This window comes from Seriola lalandi, unplaced genomic scaffold (genome assembly GCF_002814215.2).
Source record: "Seriola lalandi dorsalis isolate HSWRI2012SDOR001 ecotype SW California unplaced genomic scaffold, Sedor1 jcf7180002054361, whole genome shotgun sequence".
Classification (NCBI taxonomy): domain Eukaryota; kingdom Metazoa; phylum Chordata; class Actinopteri; order Carangiformes; family Carangidae; genus Seriola; species Seriola lalandi.
In genome coordinates this window covers 108489-125242 of record NW_019524914.1, presented here as the reverse complement: position 1 = coordinate 125242, position 16754 = coordinate 108489, and the positions used below count along the sequence as shown (strand labels likewise).

Below are 16754 nucleotides of genomic sequence, written 5' to 3'. Positions count from 1 at the left end.
CACTGAAATAAAGAAAACATCTTGGCCCTCCACTTTTAGACCTGACACTCCTGACTCTTCACACCAATTCACGCCTGGATTCATGTGACAACTCTCACACCACTGCTGTGAGACCTTAAAATCTCATCGGCTCTGGTGAGACATCACGGTGTGGACGACCCAGAGAGGTTAAAATGTCTCAGATCCACCAGCCAACAGACCTGAAAAACCTCTTTCAACTACAGCTTTAGTCCAGTGGAGAGTTTATTTTCAACCCAACATCCAAACAGCAGTTTTAAATCAACAGCAATAACTCCTTCCAGAATCAGCATTACAGTTAAATTCATTACGATCCAGTTAATCCTGGTGGTTTAAAAAAGAAATGTGGCTTTAAACTGACATCAAGCCCCAGCCGGTACAAACCTGTAACCTGAGTGAGCTCGGATCATCAACCTAAAGTTTAAAACACCCTCTCAAAGTTTCCAGCTCCTCTACGTGGAGGCCACAAATGAAAGCTTAGACTCTTCTCATTTATTTAGAATAAGATTGTGCTGTTTTTCAAATGTTATTTATCAATGCTGTGAGCTCCACAAAATAAATTGAAATTCACCTCCACTGAATTGGAGGCTGAAATCTCAGAGATGGATTTCTGAAAACAAATGAATTAGACAAAGAAAACCAGAACAATCTACACGGCTGAAACAGATGAAACAACTTTTCTACAACCTAATCTTCAGCTAAATTGATTCATACACACATTCATGACCCTGTTACTTCTAGTTATTTACCTTTTAAAGAAACTTATGGTATGAAATACAAGACGAGCACAATACTGAATATTTTGCATATAAACTGTAACTTTAATCATAATTTCTGTAAATACAGAAAAGGCCAAGTTACATTTCACAGCAAGAATCTGTCAGTGAGCCTGGGTCACTCCCTCCTCCTGAAACACTACACTGATCATTGATTTACTGATTAACATTTTTACTGTAATTCAAATTTGAAAATGTCATTTTGACGAATAATTTTTAAGAACGTCGTTCTCTCATGTTTCTCCAGCAGGTGGATCCTTGAACGCTTCCTGGTCAGATTCTGATGCTTATTGGTGGAAGGGAACTGCACTTCCAGCTGTACTTAAATATAATTTTGAGGTAGGCCTACTTTACTTGAATATTTACTACAGATTCTTGATACGTTGCAGATAAAGGTTTTACAAAAGCGTAAAGTAGTTAAAATGAACTCCCTCTCAACCAGCTACACCATGGACAGGCTGCAACTCACTATTAAATTCATTAACCTGCTCTCTCGATTAATTGTTTGCTCTATAAAATGTCAGAACACAGTGGAATGTGTTGTCTTCAAATTTCTCATTTCATTAAACAAAAAAGCCAAAACCCACAAATATTCAGTTTGTGCTCAGACATGACAAAGTATAAAAAAACTCACATTTCAGAAGCTTCAAGCAGCAAATATTTTGAATTTTTACTTAAAAAATTACTAAAACAATGAATTGATGATTTTACTTTTAATCCTTTAAGTAGCTTCTTTAAATCATGAATGCAGGATTTGTACTTGTATTTTTAACTTTTAAGTGGAAGATCTCAACACTTCTTCCACCACAAAGCAAAAATAAATCAACACTAAAACATTCACAATGATTTTGTGGTTGTTCCATTACACAGATTAAGTTTCCAAATGAATGGACGATCAAAAATATATCAAATATATCACACATACAGTGTTTGCAAATGCCTTTCTGTCCCTTAAACCAACTTTTAAGCATTAATATTAAATATGTTAAACGTAGTGCATTTTCCAGATGCTCAATGTTAGAGCTGCATGTAAATCATCAAATTGATCTGAACTGAATGTGGTGTGTACTGTTGTGCAGGGTGCTTGTGTTTATTGCTGTAACAGTGTGTTTATGCCTCTTTCTCTCTTTTTAAAGAGAGAAGACTTTTACCTTGATACATGAAGCAAAATAAAAAGAAGAAAATGTAGTTAAAGTTGCTGGAGAGTTTAGTTCAACCCCACAGACCACAGTGTTGTTTTTGATATGAAATAAAACTGAAGTAAAAGTTCTAGTTCGAGAAAATGACACTGTATTTTTTATTCACTCACCTCACAGGGCGCAGGTATTCTGCTCTTCCACGTCTCTGTTATTTGTCCTGTGCATTTTCTCAGCTGTTGCTATAATGAAGATGCTCATCACTAATTAAGACTCGAGCCGAACCGTCCGGATAATTGATCTTATCATTGATGTGAACATCGGCCGAGGCAGGGGGCTCGGCTGTCAGCAGCAGGCACAGTGTCAGTACAGTTTGTAAATCCTCTCTGAAGTTTGCAGGGTCGCTGTGTGTCTGTGCAGCATCACCTGCGGCCGCAGCGGACGTCGCCTCTCCGGCAGCTCCGTTGAGTTGGAGGGAATTAAATTACTCTGATTTCTTCCCCCTCGGCGCGTCGCTGCGCGTCCATTGGTCCCCGCCGCTGCCGAGGAGAGAATAAATGCGATTATCTAACGGCGCTGCCCTCCTGAAACCTGCTGCTGTATTTTCATCTGTGTTTGACAGCAGGACCATCCTCCTCCTCCTCCTCTTCCTCCTCCTCTTCCCTTTTTCACCCTCCCTCCTTCTCCCTCCCTTCTCCAGCTCTCTCTCCTTCTACACTGTAAAAAGAAAAGGCAATATAAGGTAGTGCTGCCATGATGTAATAATACTCCAAAGTCAGCCATTCAACTTACTTCACAGAATTTTATAACAAAAATAACCCTACTTTAATTTTCAGTAAGATGCAGCTACAGGATATTTGCAGATATTAAAAAGCAATTCTTTCAGTTTCCCAAAAAAGAAAATGGCCTGAGAAGTTATTTAAAAGTCTTCAATTTCATTTTTAAAGGTCTTAAATGTTCCTTCTCACCTGAAACTGGCAGTAAAGTCACTAAGAAAATGTTTCTGTGTGTGATCTTTGGTAGATCTCCAGTTTAGACCTTAAATAAACATGTTATTTTTTAACTGATCAATCAATCCATCCATTTACTGCTGCTTACCTGTTTGATTGTTAATTACATTAGTGTGAATTCATGTTGTGTAAATTAATGCTGGAAAATGCTGAGAAAAATGTGAAGAACTAGAAGGTTTTGTTGTTTCCACTGATTAAAAACGTCTTTAAAATCCTAAATATAACTTAATGAACAGTACAGAAACCTGAACTACAATTTTAACTACATTATATAGCCTATACTGTTGGGTAGAGCTGTAGTTTTTTCTGTGCTAACAAAGTGGGATAATCATTGTTTAACTTTGAAGATTCAATATCTTATAGCAGCTGCTGTGGTGCAGTAAACTCAGGCGTCAGTCTTTCAGAGAGACAGATAAAAGAAAAGCTGGATGAGAGATTGCATTGAGTTGAGTAGCATTGGATAAACTGAAATACTGACCTCATGGGGAATGAAAAATCAGGGTTCGGGGTGTGTTGATGCCACTGCTGATGGTAGAAGTAGTCGGCCATTGATGTATTCTGGAAAAATCATTAAGGATGATGTTGTGGTGGATGGATGGATGGATGGATCAGCAAAACCTGTGAATCCGAAAAGGTTCCACAATTCAACATAGCTTCTTTTAACCATGACATCTTTCCTGAACCTGAACCTGAACCTGAACTTGAAGGCAGACACAAACACTCCAAAATAAAATAAATAGACTAAAAACAGAGAGTTTATTTTACAGTGCAGAGCTGCTTGTCTACACTTGATCATGACTCTTCAGTGTAAACTGGACTCCACTGGAAAGCTTTTGTTTAAATGCAGCTAAAGCCTGATTGACAAAGTTTGTGCATTCAGACATGCAAACACAGAGAGGATTAATAAAGAGGACAGAAGATAAAACACAGAGCGCAAACACACACACACACACACACACACACACACACGCTATTATGTCATTCATGATTTGCATCACTGCTTTACAAGAAGCAGGTGGTTGTTTGGGTCCAGATCTAATAACCAGAACATCAGCTGCTGCTGTGCAGGTGACGTCCAGCTGTTGTCACGTGACCTCCGTGAAACAAATGAAGCTTCATCTCGAAGATTTAGTTCCTGTTTATATTTTAGTCACAGCTCCACTTATGTGTTGTGGTGTGTCTTTTTCGAGTAATTGAAGTGAGGTCGCCATGGTAACTGATTGGGCTAAGTAAGCCTGTCAGTATTTTTGCATGAAAAGTTTGCCTCTCAGATTCAGATAATTTATTGTGTTACAGCAGTTTTTTTTTTAACTTAAGTGGAAGAATTTGATGAGAGAAAAGCCTCTTTGTCCTGCTTCCATCTATAAAGACTCGTATGTGCTTCAAATATGGAACTACTACTATCTTTCTTTTTCAGGATAATAAATCCTGCACTCAGACTGAAAACCCCTGTGAAAGAACAGAAGTATTATCAGCTGAATGCAGTTAAAGGGTCACAAGTAAAAATGCTCATTCTGCAGAAAGATGTCACCTAACTGATCATTAGATTAGTATTGATGCATCAATGTGTAAGCAGCATTTTGGGGCTGGAGTTAATTTTAAGGTTCCCAACCCCTCCAAAGGTTTAGAAGATGAATCTGAGAGGTCATGAGATGGTTAACGGGAGAGGAAAGAAGAAAAACAAAACAAAGCTCTGATCCACGAATCCTGTCTTTATGTGAATAACTTATTTATTCATTAAATAATTGCTATGTTAACATTTGTATTGTTAATGTTACTTAAAAGCTGTTTGTTTCTGATAGACTTTGCAGAGCTCTGTGCGTTGGGCTTTGATGCTAATGTTCAATTTTTTTAGGAGAATAATAAGTATGGATAAAGAATGACTGGAAAAACAAAAATTTGGTATATTGTCTCAGCCCTGCCTCGTGTCTGCAGGTATTCAGGTGCAGCCCCTACAACCTTCACCAATATGATCAGGCAGCCTTTGTGAAAGAGGAAACCCATGCTGCATGAACTATCTGTCTTCTACCACATGTCATTTAGGAAAACGCACACAGATAAGATCATATGTTTTATATTCACCGCTCAAAACAACAATGAGGCACTCGGGGCTGCAGGAAGCCGTGATCGTATAGTGGTTAGTACTCTGCGTTGTGGCCGCAGCAACCCCGGTTCGAATCCGGGTCACGGCAGCAGCAGCGGCGGGGTGACCTGGTTCATGTGGTTGAGTCACTTTTTAGGCATTACTCAAGACTTCACACCGCAATTATGACAGAATTTCACACAAATGGTGAAAATTTCAAATGAAATTGGATAAACAGGGATGTAACCTGACACTAGTCTGAGTGGCAGAGGAAAACAATTCTAGTTTATCAAAGTGCAGTTTCAAATGAAGCTTTCCCAGATGGTTCTGTGTGAAAACCCTCATGTCAGGTTATGGAGAACGGCATTTCAACGTGTGCAAAAAGTCACCTGAACCTGTCAGAACACAACTGCCGTGAAGCCTCTGCTGTTTCCAGTTTTACCTGCTGCTGCTCTTGATTTGAAAGACAAACATGTCCCTGAAGGACACACAGCGGTGCCACATAAACTGTCCGTGGAACATGACTGTCTCATTTAGGGAAATCCACACTCACTGCTGTCACACTGACCAGAACAGCTGGCCGTGATCGTATAGTGGTTAGTACTCTGCGTTGTGGCCGCAGCAACCCCGGTTCGAATCCGGGTCACGGCAGCAGTGGTGACGAGATTCTGCGTTTTGACTCCTGTCTATCTTAGAATAACTTTTAGTTTACAAATAGCACATGTACGTGATCGTAAAATTCCTCCTCTGCATATCGTGTATCCACTGACGTTTACACTTTCAAGGAGACGAATGATCGGTTAAAGGCCGTTCAGCATGTCCCCTGAATCTGTCATGAAGCTGTTGTTCTTTGCACTTTTACTTGCTACTGTTGTTGATTTATTTGAAAAAGAAAATTTGTCCCTGAAGGACACACAGCTGTGCTACATAAACTATCTGTGGAACATGATAAAATAGTACATATGATATTCAGAGCTCAGAATATGCTATCACACATTAGGAAGCAAGAGGCCGTGATAGTATAGTGGTTATTACTCTGTGTTGTGGCTGCAGCGACCCTGGTTTGTTTCCATGTCATGGTAAGGTGAGCTGCTTTCACAGTTCAGTTTAGGTCGGGCCACAGATAACACATCTGACCACAGACCAGAAGTGTTCTTTATATCTTTAACTTTTGCCCTCTGCTCCTGTTCACTTCTCAGGTGTGTGACAGACTCTAAAATGACACCCTGAGGTGGAGGCCATCTGCTGCTTAGAGGAGTTGGATAATAAAAATTGTCATCCTCACGTTGAGCCGTGTTTGTGCTCCTTTCTTTAACCCCCACAAACCAGAACATCCAGTTCGTCCACACACTGAGACGAGAATGATGCTGTAGTATTGTAATAAGACGACCTCTGACCTCCCGGGCTGATGAATATCAGGGATTACACGATAATCCACAAGCAGGAGGGGGGTAGAGTGAAGGCAAAATAGACTAGAGAGTATGTTGGGATGCAACCAGGCTACAGGAGCATGCTGGGAAATTTACTATGAAGAAATCAATCATGACTGTAAACTATGGTCACTGATACAGTCTTTAAAATGCCTGGGGAATAAAAGATATTTCTAGAGTGAACATCTTAAGTTAGATCATGTCTGCATTAAGCCACCTAACTTTAAAACACTGTTTTTGTGTGAAAACAATTTGCATCCACATTAGTGTTTCCAAGTCGTTTTAGTAGAGACCTCTGTCCACAGTTAGCAGCTGTTAAGCAGTTAAATCTGCTCGATCTTTTTCTCTTCAATTAGCAAACAACAAAAGTCCATCACAGAGTGGAACAGAAAGCTTGTTGGTAAAATCATCATTTCACAGTCAGCTGTCGCAATCAACATAAATATATTTACCTGTATTTATGTCTGTAAAACGCATGAAAATGTATCACCTGTGGAGCTACAGACAGTCAGTTACTGTCTCCTCAACTGTACTGTGTTGTCATGCAGGAAAATTCACCATATAGTTCTTCTCTTTTACATATTTTTCTTCATGAAATAGTGATTTAATCGCAACCCATAAACACTTAACAAGGTAAGTATAAGGTATTTTATAGTCATGACTTCATCTGATGTAAAAGTTTGAGGCGACAGAAAGTTCCTGTTAACTTCTCTGTAACAGTTTAGGACATCATTTTGTAAAAGCTCTGTTCTTTCTGCAGCAGGACAACGAGTCCAAACACAACCAGAGACAAGAAGAACAAGGAGTCCTGCAAAAGATGGTGTAGTCCTCACACAGTCCTGATCTCAACATCATGGAGTCAGACTGGGATCACATGAAGAGACATAGAGACTCTGAGACAGAAGAACTGTGGCAGGTGTGGCAGATGCTGGAACAACCTACCTGCCAAGTACCTGAAAAACTGAGTGCATGTGTATTGAGGAGAACTGGTGCTGGTTTAAAGACAAGGGGGGGGGGGGGGGGGGGGGGGTCACAGGAAATACTGATTTGATTTAGGATTTTTTTTCTGTTTACTCCACTTTGAATGAAAAATATTTTTACATTATTGAAATATTGATTTCTCTGCACAGAATTCGTAAGCAGCGTGCTGGCGAAGACTGCAGTCAGCCTTTCATTTTATTTTGTTTGGAAACCTTAAGCCTCTTTTGCAACTTAATTTCCTGATGCTGCCAGGGGTTAACATGGTTCAGTGGAATCTTTCTGACAGAAGAAATTAAACCAAACTCCTGGGGAATTGCTCTGCTCTCTCAATTTGTGCAGAATTGCCAGGGGACTTGTGCAGCAGGGCAACTGATAACTCACCCTTGATTCAGCACAAACACTCCTCTCAAACACTTGTTAATTAACTCCTGCTTCAAATCCCAGTCTTATCAGGCCTCCCAAAGTCTACTTTCAAAGGCTGTCCGTGCTTTGAAATGCTGTTGAACTGTATTTCATTAATATGGCATGTTGATGTGAGCTTTGCTTCATTAAGCATTCAGGCTTTGTTTGTGCCGTTCCTCTCTGTCTCCTGTTTCTCATAATGGAATGAAGAAAGAGAGGAAGTCTGCAGAGCGTTGATGGAGGAAACCCTCAGAAAGGAATCAGATTATATAGGCCAGGTGTCCTTTTACAGTTATTGATGAGCTGCCCTCTCAATCCTCCAACTCAGTTTACAAGCTGCCTGACAGATCCTGGAGAGACATAGTCTTAACCAGAATGCATCCTACTGTAAACGCAGCCACGGAGTCTGCTTTTTTTTTAATGCTTTTAAGTTCACCCAAAGTACATAAACATGTATATTCTCTGTTGTCTTTTGTGCTATCTCTTCGTGCAGATAGTTTTGGTTTTATTTGTGCATGCTGTGGTTTTCTGCCACCACCCAAACACATCATCATACATCATGGTGTTCATGGCATTGAAAAATGACTCGGAAAAATATTTTAAACTCAAACACTGTCCAGAAGTTTCACTGAGCGTGACGAGAGGAAGAGCATTAAAATAGTCAAGGCGAGAGAGAACCTGAACCGAGAGGACAGTGGTGTACTGAGTTTGGTAAGGCCAGATTTTTCTTATGTTGTATCGAGCAAAGCAGAACGACCGAGAGACAGATGCAACATGGTCAGAGAAGGATAGCTGGTCATCAAACATGACACCTAGGTTTATTCTAAAGGCGTTTTAAATCGAAAAAACCTAGGTTTATTGTGACCTCATGTTTGAGAGACTGATCGGAACGACAGGTATAGTTGGGTGTCGTCTGCGTAGCTGTGATATGAGAAACCATGCGAACTGAAGGAGGTGGTGTATATTGCAAAAAGAAGGGGTCCCAGTACCGATCCTTAGGGTACCCCTGGGCAAAGGGAAGGGATAAGGACATTTGCCCTTGCTATGACACACTGAAGGAGCGCCCAATGAGATAGGATCCAAACCAAGGAAGCGCTTTGCCCAAGATGCCCATATCAGAGAGTTCAGAGAGCAGGATGTGGTGGTTTACTGTATCAGAGGCTGCTGAGAGGTCCAGCAAGATTAGAACTGAGGACTAGCTGCCCGTAGAGCTTCTGTCACACACAACAGAACCATTTCAGTGGAGTGGTAGCTCTTAAAGCCTGACTGATTTGATTCAAGATGGACGATCCGTGAAAGGAAATCTGAGACCTGTTTGAAAACCGCCATTTTGATGGAATAAGATAAGAATGTAAGTAATAAAACTGGTCGCTAGATCTTGACTTGCGAAGGATCGAGTGAAGGCTTTTTGAGCCGAGGTGTTACCCAAGCCTGTTTGAATGTTCTCGGAAATGTTTGTGAAGCCCTCAGAAATCAGATGATTTATCAATATTTCACAGAATGTTAAATTATTCCCTTAAGGAGTCTCAATGTTAAAAATGAATGCATATAAATATCTAATTTTTTATGTGGTGTGCGTTCAGAATGAGGGGGGCAGATGTGAGCAGAGCATTGACAGTGTTCAGACTACAAGCGAGAGCCGCATTATTCTTTAAAACATTCTGTCCCTGTTCTGGTGTCTATCCAAGCGTGACTCAGCTCCATTTATGTCTGACAGCTCAGGGAAATTTCAAATCACTGCTGTCCCAGAAGATCACCTTTATCCCATCATGCATCTCTTCCCCAAAGATAACAGTGTGGTCCAGCATAGTGGTTCTTAACAGTAAAGCTCTAATGGCCATCTAATGCTACGAACAAGGTTGTCCCAACTGGTCAACAATGCAGTGTGAAGTTGCCAGATCATAGTCAAGTATCCCTCTTTTCCCAGTCTCTCATTCCGCTAACATTTTGCAGAAAACGCTCAAACCTGGCAACTCATAGTTTCTGCGTAGATCTTACTTAGTTATCTTACTTATCTTATCATGAACCTTAGTGCAGACATTCATAGTCACCAAAGGATGAATCCTACTGGTGATCCCATGACTTTTCCTTTAGTGCCACCAACAGGTCAAAATATGATTTTGTCCAAAACTTTAGTTTATGACCTAATACCAGCAAAACTAATTACATTCCTGTTAGACTTAGCTGCAAACTGCTTTGTGTTTCAGATTGTTCACTAAATCAAGTGAAGGTTAAAGTTTCCTGATTAACTTCACAAACCCAATCAGAGCCAAATGAGTCTGATCAAGGTTTGGAAACACTGATGAGGTTGTTGATGAATTGAAACGGTTGAAGAGCAGGAATCTAAAGACAATTTCTTCCCCTCTTTTGAATCCATTTAAAAGAGACAAGCAGTGTACTTAGCCTCTATTCCCCCGACTGTAGCTGGGTTTGAAAAAAATCAATAGAGCAAATTGTAAAGCAGAGAAATTAGATGAAAGAACAAGAGAAGAGCTGCTGATTGGAAAAAAACAAGGAAAAGGTCAAGAGGGAGGAAAAGATGGAGGAGAGGAACTCTGCCGAAATCGAACCATTCCCCTGAGTTTAACAACTGAACTGTGTGTGTGTGAGTGTGTGTGTGTGTGTGTGTGTGTGTGTGTGTGTGTGTGTGTGTTTGTGTGTACTGGCAAATACAGTGTGGAGGGTAAGTGTCAGCTGTTATTTCTGCATAAACAAACTGTGAGCCTGAAGCACAAGCAGCGAGCCAATGTTAACATTACACACACACACAAACACACACACACACAAACACACACACACACACACACACACACACACACACACACACACACAAAACCAAGAGAATGAAAATGTAAGTGCATCATACGCTTCCTTCTCCTCTGCAGGTATGAAACTGGACTCCTTTGTCTCATGTCAGTGTAACTTGACATAGTCTGCTATACTTGAACAAGTCTACATTTTACAAACCAGGTCATGCACTCATAGAAATACATTAAAAATTAGCAAAGAGTTAGTTCTTCATAACCACCTTATTTATTACATTATTTTGTCTAAAATGAAATTACAAAATACAAAAATAAAAAAGACTGCAAGACAACAACCACAAACAAAAACAACTAAAGGCAGCCAGATGAAGTGAAAATAAACAAGCTAAGCGACAAATAAAATAAATAAATAAAAACTTAATAGTCAGCTTTTCAGCAAAAAAATAAAAAAAATGTCCTCTCCACTTTCACACAAAAAAGGCATCTCATCCTAAATGTTTCTGCCCAGCATTAGAGCTCACAAACATGACATAACATCTCATTAAGATTATTACTATTATTATTATTTAGTATATATTTTTATTTGTGTTATTATTCAAATGTGACATTTCCCATGAATATTTCTGATACAGCTGTCCTTTGATAATATGAGTTGTGAATTTCTGACAGTCCTCACAGATTTTCATGATGCATATTAAACAGCACAACAGTGATGATCTCTGCTTCTCACCCACTTACTCCCTCTTGTGTTCTGTTGCTATTCCTGTAGAAGAGCTCTGAGTCAAAAAGTCCTCCAGGAACGAACCAGGAAACACTGCTTCTACATGCAACAGAGAACCTGCTGTGATAAAACAACTGACAACAGCCTCAAAACATGGCAAAGACCCAAAGTAACGTACACTTAATACTGACACAATGCTTTTATATTCAAGCAGCTTCAGGCCCATTATCCTGATACAGAGGATGCTCATCCACTCAGCACCCACATGCAGTACTTTGGCCTCCTCTGAGTTCACGACCCAGTTCAGAAAATAACTTTCCACCATCAACAAAACTCTCAGCATGTCAACGCATGTCAACATCCATTAAACACAAGCAAAATCTCTCATGATGGTGCATTATATTACTTATATCATGAATACTGGTTACAGTAGAGGCCAAGTATTGACCATGCAGGGATTTGGATTTGTTGCAGACAAACAAAAGTACAAAACACAGCATGCCTGACAATAGATTTACTAAACAAATATTTTATTAGGATTGCTTAAATAAATTAAATGTATCTGTTTAATCTTTAATGACAAAAAATGAACAAAATATCCGCCCATTCATGAGGACTATTAAATTTAATCCAACTTAATGTAATGTAATTTATTGTTATTTTATTGGTACAAATACAAAAGAACATGAATCCATCCATTTTATTTTATTCTATTTTAATAGTACAAATTTAAAATAACATACACTTATCCATGGGGATTTTATTTGAATTTATTTTTTTAGTACAAATTTAATATAACATAGACCAAGCCATTGGGAACACCTGCACCGGAGGACCGTATTTCTTTCTTTGTCTTTCTCCAACCTTTCAAATATCTGGTTGAGATCTAGTGACTGCAAAGGCCATAGCATATGATTCTTCTCATCTTTATTTCATCTTATAATCACCTAATTATGCTAATTCAACAAATTGCCAAACATGAAACCCAAGGTGAATTGCACGGCAAAAAGTAGTTATATTAATAAGTATTTGGGTGGAATAAACCTTTATGTCAGTTTTAGTTTTGCGGCCATCCTATTCGCTGGGTGGCACTGTCGCGAAAAACGTGGGTGCTGCGGTTTTGAATCTTCGGTACTGCAGGAGGCAGAAACATGAGGGACAACGAGAACGGAATTGCAACCTCTCGCGATACTTGGTGGAAGTATAAATTTGTCCTCTCCGCATGGTTCCGCCTTTCTTTCTCCCGTTAGCGGTGAAGGTGCAACAGTAATCGGTCGTCCCGAACCCGGGTTCATCCGACACCCTCACCAACCAAGCTGAACTGAGCTCAACCTACACAGCAGCAACATGCCTCCCAAATTCGACCCCAACGAGGTTAAAATTGGTATGTTTTCACTATCGAGTGGGTAATAAAAGCTGAAGCTTTTTCACAGCCAAGATGGAGTCGGTCGGTGTCTGTTGGCCTCTGACCGGCGCAGAGAAAACGGTAAAGATGGGAGATGAAACGCGATGAAGAAAACAAAAATCTGTCTTGTTTAGTGTTTACAGACTTGATTGTATGTACCAGGTGGCATTTTACAACATATGTGGCGGTCTAATGAAGCATTTGGACGGTAAAAGGTTGACTCCGCGGGAATGCACGTGGGACAAACCAGCTAGCTTCTAATCGTAATGATATGCTAACAGTAATGCAATGCTAACATTAGCATCATTTACAAATGCATGAAAATGAGAATTGAGTTAATGCTGCTCACTAATGTTTTCTAATATAACGGTGTGTTGTAATTTTAATGAAAATTTGTTAATATGAAATCAATTTTCATTCAAACTTTATATTCCAAATTATTATGGTTCCTTAATTTATTTGGGTACTTCTGTTGAAATACTGATTTTACATAAATCATCTTTGATTTGACTTATGGACTATTTAATTAATATTTCCATTATAATTAGGTTTACCATTTTTATTGATGAATCAATTCATTTCTTTTTCCAACATAGAAAACCAGAATATATTCAGTTGTCAGTCTTTTTAGAAAGTGGTTCAAAATAATCGATTGTCAATACTTTGAGTTTTCTGTTGCTCAACTAAATGTTGCAGCTGTGACTTTTATGCTGTATAGCAATTTTCACGACTCAAGTGGTTTTACATAATAATTGGAACATTGATTTATGAATGAATCAGTCTAAAACTTGCCATCAATTCTGATGAGTGAACAACCAATAAGCTAAAACATTTTTTTTTTTTTTTCTTTAAAGTGGAATTGATGACAAATTTTTAAAGTCTAAAGACAATTTGAATGGTTTCTCTCAGCACTGGTCTTAATGTTTGAGTGGCAGATCTAATGAACATTTCAAAACCCATTTTTAATTTATGAAGCCCTTTAGACTTGGCAGTTGAGTCCAGTTCATGGGAACTGCAAACATCTCACATTATTAATCAGTCTGATCTACCTTGAGCTCCAGATGTAGAGTTGTAATTCAGTGTTGAGCAACATTTTATATTTCAGTGAAGTTTACCCAAGTCGGTGATCATTAGCAAGTTGTAATTAAAAACCAGTGAAATGGGTTCTTTATTCTATCTGTAATGATGTGTTTTTAATTGGACAATTATTTGACTGCATGGTTTGTCTACAATTAACATAAAATGTTAAATTGAGTCCTTTTTTTTATGGATATTATGAAACTGATGCATCACCTGGTTCTAATCATGTCTGTCAGAGCTCAATTGGCCTGAAAACATTTGATTTAACTGATTGGGTGTATTGGAGCTGGGAGGAATGAGAAAATACACCGGGGGCAGAATTGAAGTGATTTTGTAAACCAAATCTGAGTTGGCTGTTAAATAGATTAACTAAAATTGCAAACCTGTCGATGAAAAAGTTTTAGCTTATTCAGCTCAAGTCCTGTGATAAGAGCAAGACATTTTGCTGGACACAGCTATAGACAAGATAAATCCCTTTTTTATATATGATAAATCTTACACAATTATGAGCACTGCTTACACAGGTTTTGTTAGATTAAATATGCCAAGTTCATAGGTGGCAACTTTTTTTTTTTTTTTTTAAATGTGAATCACCGTCTTGCAGTGTTGGCAACAGTTTGTAGTTTAACAGCATTTCCATACAAATTGATGTTTGGTGGACTTAATTATAAACAGTCCTTGAGTCCTGTAATCCTGTAAAAGCCCAGGTGCATTTTGTTTTTTTGTCATTGATATACCGGAGCAGGATAAGACTGGGCTGTATATTGAGTGTTTTTAATCAGTTGTCAATGGGTGCCTGTGAATGGATAAGTGTGAAGAAGCTAAATCAGATGAATATAAAACTATCTTTGTCTTACAGTGTTCATGAGGTGCACAGGAGGAGAAGTTGGAGCCACCTCTGCTCTGGCCCCCAAAATCGGACCTCTGGGTCTGGTGAGTGTTAAAATGTATATTAGCACAAATTGAACCAGCCTCCCGCCACTATGCCTGTCTGAGTGACTGAGTATAATCCAGTGGAGGCTCAGATTGACCCAGCTTTAGGAAACAGGGCTGCCCAAACTAATGGACAACTCTGTGCCGAAAAGCCTGGAACACAAACTGAGGCTCCTGCATGTCATCACAAAGGACACTGCTGTAAAAAGTTCAATAATGGGGGATTTACAATAGGTAGACAAAACAAAAAAAAACAAACTTCAACATCTCAGTTCTGTAAGTTGCTGCTTCGGTCTGAATGAAGTCATGTAGGTGTGTTTTGTTTTCCTGTCGCGGCTGCTCTAAGCTAATCGCTCCTTGGTGTTTTCTCTCCAGTCTCCCAAGAAAGTTGGTGACGACATTGCCAAGGCAACCGGTGACTGGAAGGGCCTGAGGATCACCGTGAAGCTGACCATCCAGAACAGACAGGCAGCTGTACGTACTCCACTTGCTGTGTCCAAATACTGCAATGCAAACCCCACTTCCAGCCTGCTTTCAATGCAAACGCCCAGTTGTGCAGGATGATTATTACATCCAGGTTTGATTTTTTTATTTTTTTATTTAATAAAATCCTTTTGTTCTGTTCAGGTTGAGGTGGTTCCCTCTGCATCTGCCCTCATCATCAAGGCCCTGAAGGAGCCTCCCCGTGACAGGAAGAAGGTCAAGAACAGTAAGTGACTTTGAAAAACCAGCTGTTTCAATAAAGTGCTCAGCACACTTAATTACAAACTGACTATATTTCATACCTTTTTTATTAATATTTTTTCTTTTTTAATTTTCCAGTCAAGCACAGTGGAAGTGTGACCTTCGATGAGATTGTCGGCATCGCTCGTGTCATGAGGCCTCGCTCCATCGCCAGGGAGCTCTCTGGTAAGAACACAGGACTTTGGGGAAAAGTCAGACAATTTCTGAATTTAATTTCTGTTTACAGCTTTTATAGCAGTTCATCTCTCACACTAAAGCAGGGTGTTCCCTTTCACGTGAAGCTTTATTCCTGTTAAGCCTCCCGCCACTATGCCTGTCTGTCCAAGTGACTGAGTATAATCCAGTGGAGGCTCAGACTGACCCAGCTTTAGGAAACAGGGCTGCCCAAACTAATGGACAACTCTGTGCCGAAAAGTCTGGAACATTATCAACCAGATGAATGTACAGATTCAATCCCACATCAGTTTACTATTAAATTTAAGCACTGAATCCAATGTCACTTAAATACTGGACACATTTTCATGTTTAGGGCTCTTTTTTTTTTTCTAAGACCTAAAACATTTTTGACATGACTGAGCAGGTAACGGCTCTTGAGAAACTTATATTTATTTTTTTTCCTTCAGGAACCATCAAGGAGATCCTGGGCACCGCTCAGTCTGTTGGATGCACCATTGATGGCCGTCTTCCCCATGATGTCATCGATGACATCAACAGCGGCAAAGTCGAGTGCCCATCTGATTAAATGGACAATTAAAATGTTGACAAAAAATGAACTTCTTGTGTTAATCTTCTTTTTAATTCCTTTTGTTTACGCTCAGTATAATCATACACTAGAATGGGATGTACACTGTCAGTTTATTAGGTACACCCAGCTCAAACTAAAGCCATACATCAGATGGGTATTGGACGGAATTGGTTTTATCTGGGTGTACCTAATAAACTGATGTAATGTACCTCTGTGACGCAGGGCGGAGGGATGGTTTTTCTGAGGAAACTGGACAATGTTTAAATTGAAGGGGAGGGGGGGGGAAAAAAACAGCCTCGAGGTCATGACTTAAAAAAAGAATCAAGCGTCCAAATCATCCATGACACCTTTCAGTTTAGTGAACAACAAATGTTTGAAGCTATTGGGAATTAATACAAGGTTCATTTGTCACATGTGAAATTGAGGTATTTGAACTTTAATAAGTTTTGTGCTACTTTATATATTTTGGAGACACCTGATCCGAGTTGCATTAAATTACATTTTATGTACCTTAAATTAGACTTA

The 16754-nt window shown here is 39.3% G+C and overlaps 1 protein-coding gene and 4 non-coding genes across 6 annotated transcripts; all 5 read left to right on the top strand.

Annotated features, from left to right (window-relative positions):
* Positions 1-5060: 5060 nt before the first annotated feature.
* trnah-gug (transfer RNA histidin (anticodon GUG)) lies at positions 5061-5132 on the top strand. The gene has a single exon. It is a non-coding gene; the product is annotated as a tRNA-His (tRNA).
* Positions 5133-5602: 470 nt separating this feature from the next.
* trnah-gug (transfer RNA histidin (anticodon GUG)) lies at positions 5603-5674 on the top strand. The gene has a single exon. It is a non-coding gene; the product is annotated as a tRNA-His (tRNA).
* Positions 5675-12547: 6873 nt separating this feature from the next.
* On the top strand, positions 12548-16257 carry rpl12 (ribosomal protein L12). 2 transcript variants are annotated; one of them, XM_023408413.2, is made up of 6 exons: positions 12548-12706; positions 14667-14740; positions 15116-15214; positions 15368-15449; positions 15563-15649; positions 16108-16257. In XM_023408413.2, exons 1-6 carry the CDS (start codon positions 12670-12672, stop codon positions 16224-16226), a joined length of 498 nt encoding a protein of 165 aa, XP_023264181.1. In that variant the 5' UTR covers positions 12548-12669; the 3' UTR covers positions 16227-16257. The 2 variants fall into 2 exon arrangements, with proteins under 2 accessions (XP_023264181.1, XP_023264182.1); XM_023408414.2 differs by having other exon boundaries at positions 12681-12808.
* On the top strand, positions 14782-14904 carry LOC111656655 (small nucleolar RNA SNORA65). The gene has a single exon (XR_002760884.1). It is a non-coding gene; the product is annotated as a small nucleolar RNA SNORA65 (small nucleolar RNA).
* Positions 15785-15911, top strand: LOC111656654 (small nucleolar RNA SNORA65). Its single transcript, XR_002760883.1, has one exon. It is a non-coding gene; the product is annotated as a small nucleolar RNA SNORA65 (small nucleolar RNA).
* Positions 16258-16754: the final 497 nt, after the last annotated feature.

Coding starts and splice junctions, on each gene's coding strand:
- rpl12 (XM_023408413.2), top strand. CDS start 12,670: ATGCCTCCCAAATTCGACCCCAACGAGGTTAAAATTG. Junction 15,215..15,367: donor TCCAGAACAGACAGGCAGCT/GTACGTACTCCA, acceptor TGTTCTGTTCAG/GTTGAGGTGGTTCCCTCTGC. Junction 15,650..16,107: donor CATCGCCAGGGAGCTCTCTG/GTAAGAACACAG, acceptor TTTTTCCTTCAG/GAACCATCAAGGAGATCCTG.